The sequence below is a fragment of the Bison bison genome, unplaced genomic scaffold, assembly GCF_000754665.1.
Source record: "Bison bison bison isolate TAMUID 2011002044 unplaced genomic scaffold, Bison_UMD1.0 scf7180017864065, whole genome shotgun sequence".
NCBI classification, from domain to species: domain Eukaryota; kingdom Metazoa; phylum Chordata; class Mammalia; order Artiodactyla; family Bovidae; genus Bison; species Bison bison.
The window spans coordinates 2,053,921-2,074,755 of NW_011494637.1; the positions used below are offsets into that span (position 1 = coordinate 2,053,921).

General features: G+C 38.8%; 1 protein-coding gene across 1 annotated transcript in view; it reads left to right on the top strand.

Annotated features, from left to right (window-relative positions):
* QKI (QKI, KH domain containing, RNA binding) overlaps window positions 1–20,835 on the top strand; it is a 158,983-nt gene that overhangs the window by 27,596 nt on the left and 110,552 nt on the right. The window contains exons 4-5 of the mRNA XM_010836742.1: window positions 8,929–9,056; window positions 16,744–16,886. Of these exons, the coding sequence (XP_010835044.1) occupies window positions 8,929–9,056; window positions 16,744–16,886 (271 nt within the window). The remainder of the gene's footprint in view (window positions 1–8,928; window positions 9,057–16,743; window positions 16,887–20,835) is intronic.

Genomic DNA, 20,835 nt, shown 5'->3' on the forward strand with positions numbered 1-20,835 from the left:
TTTTGCCCTCATCTTTTCCAGCATCAGGGTCTTTCGCAGTGAATTGGCTCTTTGCATCAAGTGCTTTAAAAAAAGGTATACCGAGGGGTTTTAGTGTATATCTTACCTTTTTCTTGTCAGTGAAATTATTAGTCTTCAAAGGGATTTGGCTTCAAACCACTATTAGGTAGGGTTTCCTCTTTAGTGACAGAATTTCACTCATTTTTCAGTGTGATAAGGGTGGTACAGTGTAATTAGAAATAAGGTTGTTTTTTCGATTTTGGTTTATATAAGTAATTTTCCACTTGTCCCTATCAAGGCAGGCTTTGGTAAAGACAGAACTTTGTTCTTAGAAATTCTGATCATTATGAACTTTGCATGCGGAAAAATACATATAGTTTTCAAGGAACAAATACCCAATTTGAATGGTAACTTGCATATCTTTAAACCTTAGCGTGGCTACTCTGTAATAAATAACTTCCATATTTGAGAAGTTTTTCAGTAAATGAAGTACCTAGAGCAAGAAAAACAGAACCACTTGCCTGAATAATCATAGATATTACTAAAAATAAGTCAGAAAACTAAGATTTGGGGGAAAAAATCCTTAAGTGGGACAGAAGAATATATTTTAAGCTTTTTTCATGTATCACATCCATCAACATAATTATGTATCGTAATAGTGATATACATGTCCATGCCTTTTCACTTTTATTCTCCTTTTCTTCATAATGATTAAGGTGAAAGTTTATGTATCTAGAATCCGGTTTCCCCTCGCTTGGTCTTTTCCCACGTGTTCAGTCGCTCAGTTGTGTCGGACTCTGCGACCCCATGAACTGCAGCACGCCAGGCTTCCCTGTCCTCCACTGTCTTCCAGAGTTTGTTCAAGTTTATGTCCTTTGAGTTGGTGATGCTCTCTAACCATCTCATCCTCTCTCGCCCTTGTCTCCTTTTACCTTCAATCTTTCCGACTATAGAACCAAATGAAACCATAGAACTCAGGCTTACTCTCCAAAAAGTGCTTTGTCTATTGTTCAGGCCCAGGTATTTATATCCCAGGACACTCAGCCGCATCCATCAATCAGTTCTAGCAGTCTATAATTTGTTTATGTAGAAACTAGTTCTTACTGCTGGAGTGCCCAGACCATGCTGCTTACCGTGTGTCCCCAGCATGGTGCCTTCACCGTAGAAGGATGAGTCGTGTTCAGTCAGGAATAGCTTCTTGAGCATCTTTTATGTGTCAGATACTCTACAAATGTTTATAAGACTGAAATAATTTTTCCTAACTCAAAAGCTTAGGGCTAGATGTCTTTATCTTAGATGTCCTTAGAGGTGAAAGTCATCGTAGGCCGTGGAAAGCTTGCACGATTTGTTGGTGGATATGCAGCCAGTTCCTGGCAGAGATTAAACGAGAATCTCCCCTTTGACTTTCATTTGGACTGTACATTATTCCTGTCCTTAGTTATTATTGCATATATATTTCTCCGTGTTTCCCTCATATCTCTGATTTGTACCCTCTTCACCATCTTTTTTCCCCTTTTCTGTCTGGCTCCTACTGTCAGCCATCACTGCTTTTCCCATTACTCTAGACCATTTGTTCTAGTAGCAGCTAAATTTAATTTTGGGAGATGGAGCAGTAAGGTATGGAGACGGACCTGGGTTTGAATACTGACTTTAACTTTCAAGTTATGTGATGTTTGGGGAAAGTATTTAATCCTCAAATCCCAGTCTCTGAACTGCGAAGTAGAGATGAGAATAGTGTGTATGTGTAAGGAAATCCCCCTACCCAGACTGGAGTCATAAGGTGCTGTCATGCAGGGCAGACTTTGTAGGGAGATGCATCCTTCAGAAAGGATCTGATCTCATGACTCCCCTCTCCTCCCACCATGAGGGAACTCTGTTTCGTCCCCAGTGCCTTCGTGCTGTGGCATTCCAGGCAGCCCTGGAGAAGGTCTGGATAATAGGAAATAGAGACCGAGTAGCAGCTGGCTAATTTGTTTACAGAGGAGAGTTCATTTTAAACTCTCTCCTGTAGGGAGGTGATACTTCTTTGTCCAGTTCTGGTAGGCTCCTTTTTCCTGGGGGTTTTGTCAGCATGTCTACTCTTGGGAGCCCAGTCTCGAGCAGAATGTGAAGCCTGGAGGAAGCAGGAGCTCCCAATCATATTTAGATTATTGTGCATTTTATCTCTCATTTGATCTAAAAATACAGTAGAGGAATTTAACATTGGTGTAATAAACATGTTACTAAGCAAGTGCTGCTGTTGGTGGTGGTTTAGTCGCTAAGTTGTGTCCAACTCTTTGTGACCCTGTGGACTGTAGCCTACCAGGCTCCTCTGTCCATGGGATTCTCCAGCGAGAATACTGGAGTGGGTAACCATTCCCTTCTCCAGTGAATTCTCCTGATCCAAGGATTGAACCTGCTTCTCCTGCTTGGCAGGCAGATTCTTTACTACTGAGCCACCTGGGATGCCCAAGCTAATGCTAGATTCTCACAAATCCAGAATAAAGAGAGCTCATTAGAGAAGGTGAATACGTTCCTGTTACTTTAGAAATAAGAGGAATAAGTTGTCAGCATATAACCTATTGATGCTTGAGTGAAGTTTCAGGAATGTTTTGTAGCTTTGTATGCCAAGAGCCCTAATGAGGTTTGCTTAGTCTCTGTGTTTTCCAAGGATTTAGATGTTGGGAATATAACAAATGGCAAAAATGAAGCTATCTGCCCTCCCAGGGTTTACATTTCTTTTGTAGGAGACAGGCAGTATATACTTTTATGGTATATTAGACAGTATGGGAGAAGGTAATGGCACCCCACTCCAGCACTCTTGCCTGGAAAATCCCGTGGACGGAGAAGCCTGGTGGGCTACAGACCATGGGGTCGCTAAAAGTTGGACACGACTGAGCGACTTCACTTTCACTTTTCACTTTCATGCATTGGAGAAGGAAATGGCAACCCACTCCAGTGTTCTTGCCTGGAGAATCCCAGGGATGGGGGAGCCTGGTGGGCTGCCGTCTATGGGGTTGCACAGAGTCAGACACGACTGAAGCGACTTAGCAGCAGCAGCAGCAGACAATGTGTAATTGTCCCACAGATCCCTGAGGTTTTGTCAATTTTTTCTCAATATTTCATCTATATTGTTCATGTCAGATAATTATTGATTCTCTATTTTCATGTTCTCTGCCTCTGTCTTTTGTCACTTCTGTTCTACTGTTAAATACATTCAATAAACATTTTAATTCCAGGCATTCTATTAAAAGTTCTAAAATTTTATTTTCTTACAGTTTCTCTTTCTCTGATTAAATATATTACCTTTTCATTATAAACATTTTGCCTTGAATCATTGGGCATAGTTGTAAAATCTGTTTTAAAATTCTTATCTGCTAATTTCATCATCTCTGCTGTTGTTTTTTTCTTGAGAATGAGTCATACTCTTTTCTGATTGTTTGTAAGTTGTGTAATGTAAGCATGTATCCTGGACATTGTGGGAGCAATGTTATAAAGTATCTGGATTCTGCTATATTCATGTAAAGTGTATAGTGTCATTTTCTCCTGCTAAGTCGCTTCAGTCGTGTCTGACTCTGTGCGACCCCGTAGACGGCAGCCCACCAGGCTCCCCCGTCCCTGGGATTCTCCAGGCAAGAACACTGGAGTGGGTTGCCATTTCCTTCTCCAATGCATGAAAGTGAAAAGTGAAAGTGAAGTCGCTCAGTCGTGTCCGACTCTTAGTGACCCCATGGACTGCAGCCTACCAGGCTCCTCCGTCCATGGGATTTTCCCTAGGAACAGCAATTAATCTCTCCCCCTTACACAGACATAATTCCTTCGAAATTTGGGGAAGTTCTGTTTCATTTTCACTCTGATTTAACAAATTCCCTGTAAAGCCCTCAGAGACTTGGAGTTTGAAGAGGCTAAAACACGTAGAGATGGACACCTTATCACCTTCTCAAATACAACTGTGGTAGAGCCTGCTTACCCGAGGGTTTGGTGCTTTATAAGAATATCATTTAAACTGAGTCTTGGTGCCTAGGAGTTTAAGACATTTTGGAATGTGTAATTCTGATAAAAGTAGCATTGTTTGGGCTTCTTAGTTGGTCATTGAATTTATTACTAGTCATTTCTTGTGATGTATTGATACAGAGAGAGCACAGAATGGGGTTCTCTATGAAGAAACAGGAGGATGCACCCCTAAACAATTTTAGAGCTGGCAAAAACTATACATGTGATCTGGTCTAACCTCATTTCACAGAGGAGGGAACTGAGACCCAGAGGTTAAGGTCAAAGCCACACAACTACAAATTGCAGGAAATCAGAAATAAAATCCAGGTTGTATAAACTCAAGGTCAGTGTTTTTTCTCCTACTGCATATAGTTCTTAGCTCTTTGCGACCCCATGGACTGTAGCCTGCCAGACTCCTCTGTCCATGGGATTCTCTGGGCAAGAGTACTGGAGTGGGGTTCCCTTCTCCAGGGGATCTTCCAGATCGCCCATGTTGCAGGCGGATTCTTTACCATCTGAGCTACCAGAGAAGCCCATTTCTACAGAAAGGTCATCATTTATGGATTGTATTTTTCCTTGTTCTTAAAGAGCATTTAAAGTACATATGTTTTTTAAGCAATATCTGATAAAATTAAAGAGATTGTTTAAAAATTTTTAGTTATTTTGAATTAAAGATGATATTGAATGATTTTGAGATCCTCAGTGTTAGTGCTAAACAGATGTTTTCTTTTTCATTTTTTTTAGACACTAGAAAAGTAAGACGTTTGCATGGCTTTCATTCTCTCCCACAGCTATCCTCCTCCATTAGAATAAGTAACTTTGAAGGCTAAAGCAAACAGTTTTCTGAAAAAGTGAGTTTAGACTTACTTATAGAGAAACAGAAAAAATAGTGCAGACGTTAATGTTAACTCACATGACTAGGAAATTAACATTGATTCGAGATTATTTACTCATCTGCAGATACTTCCTCAGATTTCACTAGTGTTTCTACAGGTGTGCTTTTCCTGGTCCAGGATCCAATCAGAAATCCCATATTGCGTTTGGTGGGGATGTCTCTTCAGTTTCCTCCATTCTGTGACAGTGTCACATTCTTTCATGATACTTTTCTTGACACTTTGGAAGACAGCTGAACATTGAAGAACATTCTTGAACTTGGACTTGTCTGAGTTCAGGCAGTTTGGACCAGAAAACCACAGAAGTGCTGTTGGACCCTTCTGAGCACGTCACACCAGAGCACATGTCTTTCTCTTGATGTTGACCATCGTCTGGTTAAGGTGGTGTCTGCCAGGTTTCTCCACTGTGCAGTTTTCTTTTTTCCTTTGTAATTAGTACATGTCTTGTGGGAAGATACTCTGAAACTGTGCATATAGCCTGTTTCTCTTACTTTTGTTCACCCATTTTAGCATCCATTGAATAGTTTTCTTGCTTGCAGTAATTATTACTCTGGTAGTAATCTATGATGATTTTTCTTATCCTTCTTTCCTACTATATATATTATTGAAATTCTACAAGGAAAACCTGTCTTTTCTCCCACTTACATTATTCAGTTATTTATATCAGTATAAATGGATTATGGATTATAATCCATTATTGTATTACAAGTAAAAGCTTCTTAAAAATATAATTTTGAAAAGTTAATACATGGAGATGATTCAGAACTCAAAGGCCTGTTAAGAGAGTATATGTTGAAAAATCTCTCCTCCACTCCTGTATCATGGTTACCCATTTTCATTGCTATGAATTTATTTTTATTCTTCCAGAAATATTCAGAGGGTTGGGGAAAGAGTTCTTAGTAAAAATTGCTAGATTCTCAAGTATTAACTATTTATCTGGATTCTGATAACACCTACCATTTTACCATTACATATTCTGCAGATATTCATGGAGAGATGTTTTTTAACTAGCTTTCTTAACTTTTGGATTTAAATTTTAATAACAACAAAAGTTAATATAAAGACTCGTTTCTCCTGCATATTCTAAAAAATAAATGACAAGAAGGCAACATTTTTATTAAATAATACTTGATATGTAATAGGTAAAACTCACCAGATTTAAAAGTAACTAACCTCCATACAAAATTTAAATAAGTTTCAGTTTTTTTTCAGTTGATTTTTATTCACTTAAAAAATGCTTTCCCTTTTTTGTGATAGCCTGTTGCCATTTTTCAGTTATGTATCCATTTACTCATTTAGAATTGTCACTTTTCTGGGAACTGAGGCCTAGATTTCATTCATAAAACTGCTTTCTTTTAACGTGGAGTGAAAGAGGAGGGCTGCAAAGACTCTTGGTAGTTGCTAGTAAAACAGTGAACATATTGGACTGTGCTTGTTACAGTATGGCTGTAGCAATAAACCAAAAATTGGTTTGTTCCAGTTTGTTATTTTATATTTCTAATTATTATTACCATCTCTTAAAGTGAGTTTTAAGGGCTTCTTGTTCCAGAAGTCCTTTCAGTTCAGTTCAGTCTCTCAGTCGTGTCCGACTCTTCGCAACCCCATGAATTGCAGCACGCCAGGCCTCCCTGTCCATCACCAACTCCTGGAGTTCACTCAAACTCACGTCCTTCTAGTTGGTGATGCCATCCAGCCATCTCATCCTCTATCGTCCCTTTCTCCTCCTGTCCCCAATCCCTCCCAGGTTCAGAGTCTTTTCCAATGAGTCAACTCTTCCCATGAGGTGGCCAAAGTACTGGAGTTTCAGCTTTAGCATCATTCCTTCCAAAGAAATCCCAGGGCTGATCTCCTTCAGAATGGACTGGTTGGATCTCCTTGCAGTCCAAGGGACTCTCAAGAGTCTTCTCCAACACCACAGTTCAAAAGCATCAATCCTTCAGGGCTCAGCCTTCTTCACAGTCCAACTCTCACATCCAAACATGACCACAGGAAAAACCATAGCCTTGTCTAGACGGACCTTTGTTGTCAAAGTAATGTCTCTGCTTTTGAATATGCTGTCCAGGTTGGTCACAACTTTCCTTCCAAGGAGTAAGCGTCTTTGAATTTCATGGCTGCAGTCACCATCTGCAGTGATTTTGGAGCCCAGAAAAATAAAGTCTGACACTGTTTCCACTGTTTCCCCATCTATTTCCCATGAAGATGGGAAGACCAGATGCCATGATCTTCGTTTTCTGAATGTTGAGCTTTAAGCCAACTTTTTCACTCTCCTCTTTCACTTTCATCAAGAAGCTTTTTAGTTCGTCTTCACGTTTATGAAACCCTAAATAAAAGTTGCTTGGGCTATCTGTGATCTTGGGCAAATTCTTTAATTTCTGAACCTTTTCTTCCTTCCTGCTTTCCATTCTCCTCCCCCACCCCCTTTTTTTTTTGAAAATGTGTATTATAATAAATACTATCTTAGATTCTGGGAGGATCGCATGATAATTTATGTACCGAATTTTAACATGGTGAGGTGCTCATATTTTAAAAAATAGGTAAGTCTTTGTGGTTTATTTTTAGATTTAAGAGTCAATAACTTAATCCTCATTATAATTTTATATGGGGAATCCTATTCTGCATTTTGATTTAAATTAGTTTCTACTATCCTAATGAAAATAACTATCATTTTCTAAGTGTTACTGTTGTAAAAAAAAAAAAAATCATGAAGTAACATGAAAACTAAATTGTCCCTGTAAACTCACCTTTTAGAGATGACTACTCTTAGTTGTTGTTATATCCTTTTGTTGACTTCTGTGTGTCTGTCTGAAAATTCACGTACTTCAGTTGTGATCATATAATAGACTTTCTTTTCTGTAACCTTTGAAAGGGCCTTTCCAGGGAAATGCAGCTACTGTTAAACACCTTTCATGATACATAACTGCTGCTGAGAATAGTCAAGGAACTAGGACGGACTATTTCATTTTTTTTTTTTTTCAGGTTAGGTTTTTTTTTTTTTTTTTTTATTTTATTTTTAAACTTTACATAATTGTATTAGTTTTGCCAAATATCAAAATGAATCCGCCACAGGTATACATGTGTTCCCCATCCTGAACCCTCCGCCCTCCTCCCTCCCCAGGTGAAATTTACCAACAATTTGAACAGTTAATTTTGGGCAGTTTAAAGAGGGCTGCTGAATTTCATTCGTCATTTTTCTTTTTGTTCTTCCAGTTCTGGATTGATTAAAGAGTAAAAAGGGCCCCATCTATAGCATTGGCAGTAGCTTGATTCCTGCCCCACACCCTGCTAGTTTCAGGGTAGTTGACTCAAATTTAAATCAGATATATTGGGTTGAATAAGCAAAATATGTTCCATTAAATAGTGGATATTCTCTAGTAGCCTGCTTCTTAATTCATTTCTTTTCTTTACCTTGTGGCTATGGCTTTTTAAAATTAGAACAGTGAAGTTATATTATTCTGTGGGTTTTGCTGTGCTTAAAATATCTTTAAAACCCTCTGTATTTGGTAAACCCTGAATTAGAGGTTTCTTTTTTTAGAAGAGATGTTTGTTGCCCCTAAGTGTACAGGGCACATAACATCCATCTCGTTGTGTGTTGGCAGGTGTCCTTTAGTTATAAGTAGACTTTTAATATTACTGTTATAAGATTTAATGAATTTCATGTGAATAGAGACTGGTGATTTGTCAATTAAAACCTAAAACAACTAAAATCTTACTTTGCCCTTTGTCTCACTGTACCAGTTTAGTGTCCAGCAAGAGATGGATGCAGATAGTGAAGAAATCATTGATCCCATTTAAACTTCATTTGGAATGATCAAAGCTGTCATTTTAATTTTGTTTATAAAATCTATACTGTGGACCTCAAAGCTTATCTATATTTATAAGTAGTTGACTCTTTACTGAATAAATTAAGGGAAAATGTTAAATTAAAAAGCTTTAATGGTCAGATGATACAGTAACCATTTCATTTCTTTCTGTATTTTAGCTCCAGTTATATTAATTATAATACAGATAGTATTTTTGATGAATTTAAGTGTAAAGGTCAAAGAAAAGCATGTAGATGATAAAGTGTGAATGTCTGTCGTTTGATTACAGCCAGTTGTTGTACAGTTGCAGCTGTGTCCGACTCTTTACGGCCCCGTGGACTGCAGCACACCAGGCTTCTCTGCCCTTCACCGTCTCCCGGAGTTTGCCCAGGTTCGTGTCCATTGAGTTGATGATGCCATCCGACCATCTCATCCTCCGTTGTCCCCTTCTCCTGCCTTCTCTCTTTCCCAGCATCAAGGTCTTTTCCAATGAGTGGCCAAAGTGTTGGAGCTTCAGCTTCAACATCAGTCCTTCCAGTGAATATTCAGGGTTGATTTCCTTTAGGATTGACTAGTTTTATCTCCTTGCTGTCCAAGAGACTCTCAAGTGTCTTCTCCATAACCACAGTTCGAAAGCATCAGTTCTTCAGTGCTCAGCCTTCTTTATGGTCCAGCTCTCACATCCATGTGTGACTACTGGAAAAACCATAACTTTGACTAGACTGACCTTTGTCAGCAAAGTAATGTCTCTGCTTTTTAATACACTGTCTAGGTTTGTCATACCCCTTCTTCCAAGGAGCAAGCATCTTTTAATTTCGTGTCTACAGTTACCGTCTGCAGTGATTTTGGAGCCCAAGAAAACAGTCTGTCACTGTTTCCATTGTTTCCCTATCTATATGCCATGAAGTGATGGGACTGGATGCCATGATCTTCGTTTTTGAAATGTTGAATTTTAAGCCAGCTTTTTAAGTCTCCTCTTTTCACCTTCATCAAGAGATTCTTTAGTTCTCTTTTCTTTCTGCCATAAGGGTAGTATCATCTGCATATCTGAGGTTATTGATATTTCTCCCAGTTCGTAATTCCAGCTTGTGATTCAGCCAACTCAGCATTTCGCATGATGTACTCTGCATATTCCTGTGTGTGTTGGAAAAGACTCTTTGAGAGTCCTTGGACTGCAAGGAGATCCAAGCAGTCCATCCTAAAAGAAATCAGTTCTGGGTGTTCATTGGAAGGGCTGATGTTGAATTTGAAACTCCAGTATTTTGGCCACCTGACTCATTTGAAAAGACCCTGATGTTGGGAAAGATGGAAGGCAGGAGGAGAAGGGGCTGACAGAGGATGAGATGGTTGGATGGCATCACGGACTCAATGGACATGAGTTTGGGTAAACTCCAGGAATTGATGATGGACAAGGAGGCCTGGCATGCTGCGATTCATGGGGTCGCAAAGAGTCGGACACAACTGAGCAACTGAACTGAACTCTGCATATAAGTTAAATAAACAGGGTGACAATATGCAGCCTTGACACACTCCTTTCCCAGTTTTGAACCAGTCTGTTCCATGTTCGGTTGTAACTGTTGCTTCTTGACCTTCATACAGATTTCTCAGGAGGCAGGTCAGGTGGTCTGGTATTCCCATCTCTTGAAGAATTGCCCACAGTTTCTTGTGATCCACACAGTCAAAGGCTTTGGCATAGTCAATGAAGAGGAAGTAGATGTTTTTCTGGAACTCTCTTGCTTTTTCTGTGATCCAGTGATGTTGGCAAGTGGATCTTTGGTTCCTCTGCCCTTTCTAAATCCAGCTTGTACATCTGAAAGTTCTCAGTTATACTTTTGAAGCCTAGCTTGGGGGATTTTGAGCATGACCTTGCTAGCATGTGAAATGAGTGCAATTGTACAGTAGTTTGAACATTCTTTGATATTCAGTGAAAACTGACCTTTCCAGTCCTGTGGCCACTGCTGAGTTTTCCAAATTTGCTGGCATGTTGCATGCAGCACTTTCACAGCAGCATCTTTTAGAATTTGAATAGCTCAGCAGAAATTCCTTAGCCAGTTGAGCAATTAGAATTAGCTGTCACAACGTTAAGTTTAACATGTGGTTTGCATCAGATTTTGTTCAGTGTTTTGAAAAGTCATCCTTAAAGTATTTCTTTTTGGCTGTGCAGGTAGGTCTTAGCTCTGGTTTGGGGACTCAGCTGCCCATTGGCATGTGGGATCTAGTTCCCTGACCAGGGATCAAGCTTGCATCCCCTGCACTGTAAGACAGATTATTAACCACTGGACCACCAGGGACGTCCCCCTGAAAAGTTACATTTTAATCTGCATTGTTAACAGATTCTTAAAATAATTTTTTAATCCTTTTTAAAATGTATATTATTAGTGTTTTTTTCCTTCACTACTGAGGTGGTAAATTTTTTATATTTCCTAATCTTGTTTTCTTGGTTTAAATTTTTTGTTAAAATTCTAAATCAGAAAGTAAAATAGGGCGATATTTTATTCTTTATCTAGTTTTTCATTTTTGTAGCATTGAATTTATACACAGCGTTTTCTACTGATCTGGAAATGACTACTTAATTTTGTAATTTAGATGTCTCAGCCTGTATTTTTCTGTTCTCCAGTATTTTTTTTTCATGTTTTTATTTCTGACACTCTACTCTTCCTCAGAGTGGTTAGCTGTTAATTTGATAATTCAGATTTTAAAAGAATGTGCTGCATTACTATGTATAAAATAGATGACTAATGAGAATCTACTTAATAGCACAGGGAACTCTATACTCAGTACTCCGTGGTCACCTAAATGGGATGGAAATCTTTAAGAAAAGTGGATATATGTATACTTACGACTGATTTACTTTGCTGTACAGCAGAAACTAACACCACATTGTAAAGCAACTATGCTATAAAAATTGAAGACTGTGCAGAATTGTAAGGTGGCAGTGGATGGGGTGCGCGTACAGTGGTTCAGATGCAGTAAAAGTGGTGGTGATGGAAGAGCTGAAGGCCAAAGGCAGTTAAGGCTTAGTGAAACATAAGGATGATTCTAAAACAAAGCTTTAGTTAAATCCATAGGTGAATTAGGGGAAAGGGGAATGACTCAAGGCCAGTGAGGTATTAGTAGGTTGCATAAAACAGAACTGTGTAATAACTGCTTTTCTTCTTAGGAGCATAATTCACTGACTGATAATTGAGCTTTAGTTTGGAAGAGGAAAATATCAGGATAATTAAAGCAGAGAAATATGAAGAGACAAAGCAGTACAGCCAAAGCAGATTTTCAGGACTGGATAAAAGAATAGTTTTTAAGGTATTAGAATTTGAAAAAAAATGTGATGACTGAGTATCAATTCAAGAAAACATGGAAAATGAGAGGAGTCTGACTGCTAAAAAGGTTAATACTCCCCAAAGCTGAAAAAATTATAGCACAGCCTTTAGATTCCAGAAGTGATTGTTTCCTGTTTAGCTTTGGTGGATCCAGAGGAAGATTCCAGTTCTAGTGTAGCTTGACATGTCATCAAATAGTTGATAAAGTATGCCTGAAGTTTTAATATCCAGGTTAGAGAAATATGAGTGGTATGAAATTGCAGTTAGTTGGATCCTTGCCTCACAGAATAGTTATCCCTTAAGAATGTCAACTGATAGATTATCATCAGTCTGAAGGTATTAGTCTGGTAGAAAGCAACCATGAGAAAATGTTAATTTGTCTCCTGCTGTCTAAGGAAACAGCCGTAGAAGTATGGAATGGTTGAAACTTAGCTTTGACCTTGTCAGCAGTGCACTGTGCTGGCCAGAGCAATTAAGGTATTCTTGAAAGGTGCAAAGGAAGCGGAGTGTTTGGGACTGGAGGTAGGCAGCCTCAGGCTGTGCGTACTCATTGGTGGTCAGGGAAGAATGTGTGTGGTACAGGGTTTTCAATTTTAAAAGAGACAGACAAATGAATTACACCTAAATCAGTAAGAGAGTATGAAACTATGTCATAGAGCTTAGAGAAGAGGGCACTTAGATTTCAGAACTTTTTTATGAGCTTTGGAGTATTGAGTGGGGGTGAGTGGGAGAAATTTCCGGAAAGAGAAAATTCAGTAAATTTATAACATTTAAGAACTTAATTTAGAGATGTCTAAAACAAGTTTTCTTGATATTGGGGTTATTTTGGGGTAATTATAAGTAGTAGGAATTTGTATACTCGGTGAGTAAGCACATGGCTCTGAACTTTTACTTCTGTAAACCACTGTGGTAGTTTGATGAAGGTAGTGTGGAGATGGGGACATTAATCTCATTGTATCTTGTAATGTTTGATGCAACAAAAGAATGTATAAAGCATACTAAGTATGAGACATTTGTATGGTTCATAAATGAACACCTGTGAGCCCACCACTACGAAGGGATTAGAGCGTTACCATGCCCATACCTATGACAAGTTTCTGTAATACTTTGCCTTTGATCATATCAGCTTGATAGGATAGCATTAACAAAAGCTCTTCTTGCTAGCCTTAAGAATGAAATGCTTTGGAGGCAGCTTTTAAAACCATTGGAGTTATGGGGAAAATAATAAATGAGTTTTTGCCTAGTGAGGTTGGAATCCAATGGATTCAGTCACCATCATTCGATAAGCAACCTTTAATTATATGAAGTACAGGCTACCCACTCCAGTATTCTTGGGCTTCCCGGATAAACTTTTGGTAAAGAATTCGCCTGCAATGCAAGAGACCCCGGTTTGATTCCTGGGTTGAGAAGGTCCCCTGGAGAAGGGATAGGCTACCCACTCCAGTGTTCTTGGGCTTCCCTTGTGGCTCAGTTGGTAAAGAATCCGCCTGCAATGCGGGAGACCTGGGTTCCATCCCTGGGTTGGAAGATACCCTGGAGAACGGAAAGGCTACCCACTCCAGTATTCTGGCCTGGAGAATTCCATGGAGTGAATAGTCCATGGGCTTGCGAAGAGTCGGACACGACTGAGCGCCTTTCACGTACACTTTTCACAGGCACTGAGAGGTTAAGTAAGAGACTCTAAAATGACACGGTTACTGTTAGAACTGGCATCAGAACTTGTTCTGTCTTGAGTGTCCTAAGTAATGTGCCGAGAAGTGCTCATGATTTTCTGGCTATTGATAAAGGTGCTATTGATAAAGGTGTAGTAGTACTCAGCTGGTTGGACTCCACAGTGAAAATTCTAAATATCTTGTGAACTCAAACTGTCTTAGTCGTCTTTTCATTTCCATTAGTGCTGTCTTGTATGTAATTTCTTTTCTGTTATTAAATTGAGTGATATATTTTAGAGATTGAAATAAATAATTTCATTGTAATTTTGCTTCACATACTCCTGTCATTAGAAAACAAAGTCAGAGTTCTTGTCCTCTTGACTTCTTTCTTGATCCTGATACCCTGTCTGTAGCAGAGTTGACGATGCCTGCTTTTGTGTCTAATCTGTATCTCTTACTTACTGTTGTTGTACCTTAGAGTGCCTCTGTATTCATAGACCTCCCATATTAGACTAAATTTTTTGAGAGCTGGGACCATGACTTGTTTAACTTCAATGCCCTAGAACCTGGCTCATTCCTCTCTCCATTCACCCATCCATCAATCCCATTTACTGAGTATTAATTGAGGACCCACTGTATTCCCAGCCACTATTGTAAGAACCAAGGATGTAATAGGTAACAAAATTTCATGGAACTTTTAAATAATCACAAAAATGTTTCTAGAAATACAGCTTAAGTGGTAAATGTATCTTTTCTTCCATTATATCATCTGGTCAGATAGATATATATTACTGGGTTTTTTTGTATATTGTTTTTAAATCTAGTCATCTGAATTTTTAAATTTATAATTGATTATTTCAACTTTTCTAAGTTAGATAAATTTGTTTACCTGAAAATCACTTTTTCCTCTGCAGCCTATGTATTACTATGTTAATAGATTAAAAAAATACTGAATTATTGTTGCATTCATGGTGTAAAATCCACCTTGTCTTAGTGCATTGTGCCAGTGATGTCTGTGCATTTAGGATATTTCCATCTCCGTCTGTAAGCAGATTTTGTGTATGGTTTCCTTTTATGCTATTGTCAGCTTTTTATTTGAGTGTTATTAGCTTCATAATAAGAATTGGGCAGCTTTTGAAGAGGAAATTTTAATGGAATAAACTAATGTCGGAAGTACTTCTACATAGAGACCTGGGCTGAAGGATAGATGTGCAATTTTAATTAGATTAAATTTTTCTCATGCTCTCCATTTAATTATGTGCTATGATTACATAATTATGTAAACAACCATTTATATTTAAATTGTTGGTCACTAGAAATTTGAGAATTGCTGTCATATGCTAATTTTAAGATAAACACTGATTTGATACTGGACATCTTTGGGGATGAGTTCATTATGAAAGCAAAAGTATAAAAAAGAACTTAAAGAATCAAATGTTGCCCGCCCCTACCATGTAGTTAAATACAAGGTACCTTCTTTTGATTTTCTGTTACAAAAGATCACTTGCTATAAGAAATAAACATTTGGTAAACTTTAACAAGCAAATTGTTAAGAGATAAGATTTGTCATAAAATGAACATTGCCATCAGTGAAGTAGAAAGTGTACTGTAGTGCAAAATTCTCACCAGTTGGACTAATAAAGCTGGGTAAAAACATCTTTGATCATGCCTTTTTACTGTAGTGGATTTTATTTAACTGAAAGCAATTTAAATAACTAGTTAAGAAAATTAAAAGTGTGCATTGCTTTTGATAGTTCCTTAATAGCAATAAATTGAAATTCAATGTTTGGAAGGGATACAAATATAACAGGAGTGGTAAATGTATCTCTCTTTCCAGGTGAAGTTGTTTTTTTTTAATATGTATGTATTCTTTAACCTAGTCATCTTATCTAAATTTTCTTATTAATAATTAGTTCTTTTGGGATCTTATTTTTAAATATCAATACTAATGGACCCAAGCCTCTTCCCAAAGGAGGACATAGTCTATATCGAGAGTTGGTTACAGAAACATTCAGCTAACTTAATAATGACAGCTGTTATTAGTGTATTGCAGTAGGGTAGGGCCTGTCCTTTAGCACATTGTAAAAGCTACATAAAGAACTCTTGAAAGAATTGATTTCTTTGTATAGAATTTGATCCATTAAAATAAATTTCCCATTTTTTTTAAGAAGTCATATTTATACCTGAGAGCTGTCATGATAATTGTTTTTTAAAAATCATTGACTTTAGGTATCTCTGGTTTCTTGTATTTCATTCATTAACTCAGTGTAGTTTGACCTCCATACCATCTTCTCCTCACAACTTCTGGATCAACATTGACTTAATGGTCAAATCCAAGGTACCCTCTTTTTGCTCTTTACCTTACCATGCTTTTGTGGTATTTGATACTGTTGATTACCCTGTCCTTGAATCTGTCATTTCATAGCTTCTTAGATGCCTCTCTTCCCTAGTTCTCTTAATCTACCTCCGTTACTTCTTGGTTTGGAGCTTCTTTTCCTACTCCTTAAGTGTTGCTTTTCCTAGGGTCATTCAGTTCTTTCTCCTCCCAATCCCCCCTTAGGACATCTTTTTTGTTCTTGTAGCTTTAACCAGTACGTTTGTGTATCACACTCAGACTTCTGAATCTCTGTATCTATTGGACATCTCTGATTGGGTATTCCAGAGATACTTAAAATATCTAAGGAAGTGGTCCAGTTTGAATTTCATTCAGATTATTTCTGAAGTATAAAGGAGCCTTTGGCATTAGTGTTGTCTGGTAGGCATTCTCGGGGAGGTATTTGGCTGAAGCTATCATTTGTTTAGGCATGGAGAAATTAGGTAAAATAACTGGTTTGTATTACAGTGAATAGGAGTGTGGGCTCTGAAGTTATTTTTTAATAAAATATATTATTTGGTGTAAATTTGGTTTCTGGTAGAATTTACTTAAGACTGTAGTTTGGTTATACACAGACTTAATCCAGAGAATGACAGTATAGGTCAACAGCTCTTGACTTCTTTAAGTTTTAACACTTAATCAATGAAATCCTCCCTTACCATCATATTTATTTTTTTCCTGGACTAGTAAGAATATTTTTTTGTCTAACACATTTAAAATTTTTACTTTTAACAGAAATTAGCAGAGTACGGAAAGACATGTACAATGACACATTAAATGGCAGTACAGAGAAAAGGAGTGCAGAGTTGCCTGATGCTGTGGGACCTATTGTTCAGTTACAAGAGAAACTTTATGTGCCTGTAAAAGAATACCCAGATGTAAGTATATTTTGTTTATATTCAATGTTTTGTTTTGCTTTTTTCCTGATTCACATTCTTTGGAAAGAGATATATCTGGTGGTAAGCATTGGCAGCTGCTTAAAAAAAATTTCACACGAGGGACTAGACGTGCGAATAATTTAAAATTACTTAAAAATATATATTTTTGTTTGGATGTTGCTGTGTCACTTTGGAAATGCACATAGTAAAGACTTAGTTCTAGATTTCAGAATTATGGAAAGAGCTTTGGCTTGAATGTCAGAAAGCACCAAGTACAACTTAGTGCTTCTCTTTGGCCCAGCCTCTGAAGCTGCATCATCCTCTCAGCAAAATGAGGGGCTAGGCTCTGATAGCTAAGGTTCCTTGCAGTGCTGAAATTTTTATCATAACCACTATTTATAATTTTTTTCATCTTCGTTCCTTGCTCAGCTATTCTCTGAGTATCCTGTCCTGGATAGCCTCCTTATACTATACAATTATTTTATAAAAGGCTCAAAACTCTTTGCCTTTTGTTACAAAGCCCTACGTGATATGGTACTTTCTGTCTCTGACCTCATCCTAAATGATTTTCCTTCTTCCTCAACACCCTGTAGTCACATTGGCTGTTAAGAATAAGTCTATTCCCAGCCCAAGTACCTTTATGTTTTCTCTGCATTGATCTTAACTGGCTGGCTTCTTCTTGTCATTAAGATTTTAGCTTAAATGTCACTTTAGAGAGGCCTCATCTGACCATTTAATATAAAAGCAATCTGGTTATTCATTATTTCACATACGTCTCTATTTTTCTGCAATAGCACTTATTATCTAGTTGTTTTTTGTTTTTGTTTTTAATTTGTCTCACCCCAGCAAAATATAAGGTACTTAAGAACCTGTTTTTGTTATTTACTTCTGTATTCCCAGTGCATGCAATATTGGCACATAATAGTCATCCAGTAGCTACTGAATATATCGAGGCAAATCGATGTCTTTTTGCTGAGCTTCAGAGGACTTTTCTGAAAGGAAGTACAAGAAGGGGTTGATACTGTAAAGTCAGAAATGTGATGTGCAGTCTGAGATGGATTGATTATGTGGGTACTATCGTAGTTTGGGGATTGGAAATAAATGTCGAGTTGATGGGGGAAAATGTTGATATTACATAAGGTGCATTTCTATTAATAATACAGTTTTCTTACAAGTTAATAGATTTACTCTTTTTTTTAATAAGTATTTTTGTTGCAAATATATAAATAATTCTGGATGATTTAGGCAAAAAGGAGTTTGTTGGAAGATAATTCGGTGTAGTACTAAGGGTTAAAGGAATAGCTGGAGAACAAAGCTGTATATAAGACAGGAACCAGGGCAGGTTTGAGAACCTCAGTAGTGGAAGTTTAGGCCTTCCCTGTTGAGAGCCTTGCTCTTTTTCTGTTTTTAACTTCCATTTAATAATATTGTGGTAGTTCATACAGATGCATGTATAAATTCTCCTTCAAACTCCGATTCCATCCAGGCTGCCAGGTAACATTGAGCAGCATTCCATGTGCTACATAATTTGACATCATGCCTCTCAGATTTTATTTTCAAACTTCATATTCTTAGGAGAGAGAATGTATTTTGGGCCAGTTTGCCATGAGTAAGGCCTGGGATTAACTGACATAACCTAGACCACCCTGGGTATTGGATTATTTTTAGGGATGGTAAATTGTGATTTGGGCAGCTGTCCATCCCGGTTGGTGTCTACTACTTTTGTGTTTCATTATCTCTTTAAAAGATAGCGACCTTCTCATCTGCTTGTTTAAAGGATAAAGATCCAGCAGTAGTCTTTAACGTAGACTGTGTAAGAGCATGAGACTGTGTTAGAGAATATAACCTTAACTTGCCTGATCCCCATTCTCAAAAAAAATGTCATGTACGGAGTGATGTTTCTATTGCTTACGTAAAAGACACAAGTCCTGTATAATCCTCTAAGTCAGAAGAGATGTGTTTTATGTTGTGGATCCAAAGCGGGGAGGCACCTTTTTACTATATTCCTGTCTTTTTCCACCAGTTGAGATTCATTGTCATGGTCAGCTTCAGTTGCTGACAGGTGTGTTGGAGTGAAACAATGTCTAGTTCACTGATTCTCAAAATGTGGTCCTGGGACTGTAGTATCCACACCTCCAGGGAACTTGTAAATGTTCAAACCTCAGCCCAGACTAATTGAATCAGCAACTCCGGGCCACAGCTCAGCAGTCTGCCTTCCAAGCCACGTGGACGATACCATGTACGCTGAAGCTTGAGAAGCCCTGCTCTCATTTGTGTAGGTTGTCATCCTAAGCCAGGCTCATAGGTTGTCACGTAGGGTGCTTTTACCAGGCGTTGTTTGAGGAGGCGGATGGGGGCAGTGAACTCCTGAGGAGCAGGCATTGCAGTAGGAGAGACAGACAAGAAGCAAGAGGATGTTTTCTTTAGGTCCTGTCAGTGCTGTGGGAAAAAGGAGATGCACAGTGGCTATGTATTTACAGTCAAGGAATCTCTTACAAGATGAAGGGGGTGCAGAGACAAGAGTAGAGTGATGGGGGGAGGGCATTCAAATCATCTGGGGAAAGGACGTTCCAGGCAGAGAGATCAGCAGCAGTTCAGTGCACGCTTGGAAAGTGTGGTGAGATTTGAGGTTAGAAAGTTAGCAGAGTGCCTATCCTGTAGAGATTTTGGATACTCACTTCAGTTCAGTTCAGTTGCTCAGTCGTGTCCGACTCTTTGCAACCCCGTGAGTCGCAGCACACCAGGCCTCCCTGTCCATCACCAACTTCTGGAGTTCACCCAGACTCATGTCCATCAAGTCAGTGATGCCATCCAGCCATCTCATCCTCTGTCGTCCCCTTCTCCTCCTGCCCCCAATCCCTCCCAGCATCAGAGTCTTTTCCAATGAATCAACTCTTCGCATGAGGTGGCCAAAGTACTGGAGTTTCAGCTTTAGCATCATTCCTTCCAAAGAAATCCCAGGGCTGATCTCCTTCAGAATGGACTGGTTGGATCTCCTTGCAGTCCAAGGGACTCTTAAGAGTCTTCTTCAACACCACAGTTCAAAAGCATCAATCCTTCAGGGCTCAGCCTTCTTCACAGTCCAACTCTCACATCCATACATGACCACAGGAAAAACCATAGCCTTGGCTAGACGGACCTTCGTTGGCAAAGTAATGTCTCTGCTTTTGAATATGCTGTCTAGGTTGGTCATAACTTTCCTTCCAAGGAGTAAGCGTCTTTGAATTTCATGGCTGCAGTCACCATCTGCAGTGATTTTGGAGCCCAGAAAAATAAAGTCTGACACTGTTTCCACTGTTTCCCCATCTATTTCCCATGAAGTGATGGGACCGGATGCCATGGTCTTCGTCTTCTGAATGTTGAGCTTTAAGCCAACTTTTTCACTCTCCACTTTCACTTTCTACTGACTGTGAAATGGAAAGCTGTGGAGTGCTGTGGGGTCAGTTAGGTTTTAGTAGCTTATTTCTGGCTTCTGTGTGGAGAAAGGCTATGGGTGATACTGACAGCAGGGAGACCAGCTAGGGGCAGAGGAGGAACTTGAACAAGAGCACTTCGAAATACTCAGATCCTACATAATTGATAACCTAAGAGCCAGTAAGATTTGCTGGCAGATTGGATATGAAGGGTGAGGGAAAACTCAGAGGAGTAGCTCGGAGGTTTTGATTGGTTGAAGTAACAGTCACCAATTCCTGAGCTGCGAAAGGCTGAGGGAAGAGCAGGTTTGGGGTGGGGCTTCACATTTCTGACTTAGAGCTGAGTTTGAAGTTTGAGATTCCCTGGTGGCTCTGCCTGCAATGCGGGAGTTTGAGATTCTCTGGTGGCTTCTGCCTGCAATGTGGGAGACCTGAGTCGGACACAACTGAGCAACTTCACTTTCACTTGAAGTCAGACATCCATATGTAGTTGTGTCAGTGAGGCAGGTGGTGTATGAGTTGTGGGTAATTACTAG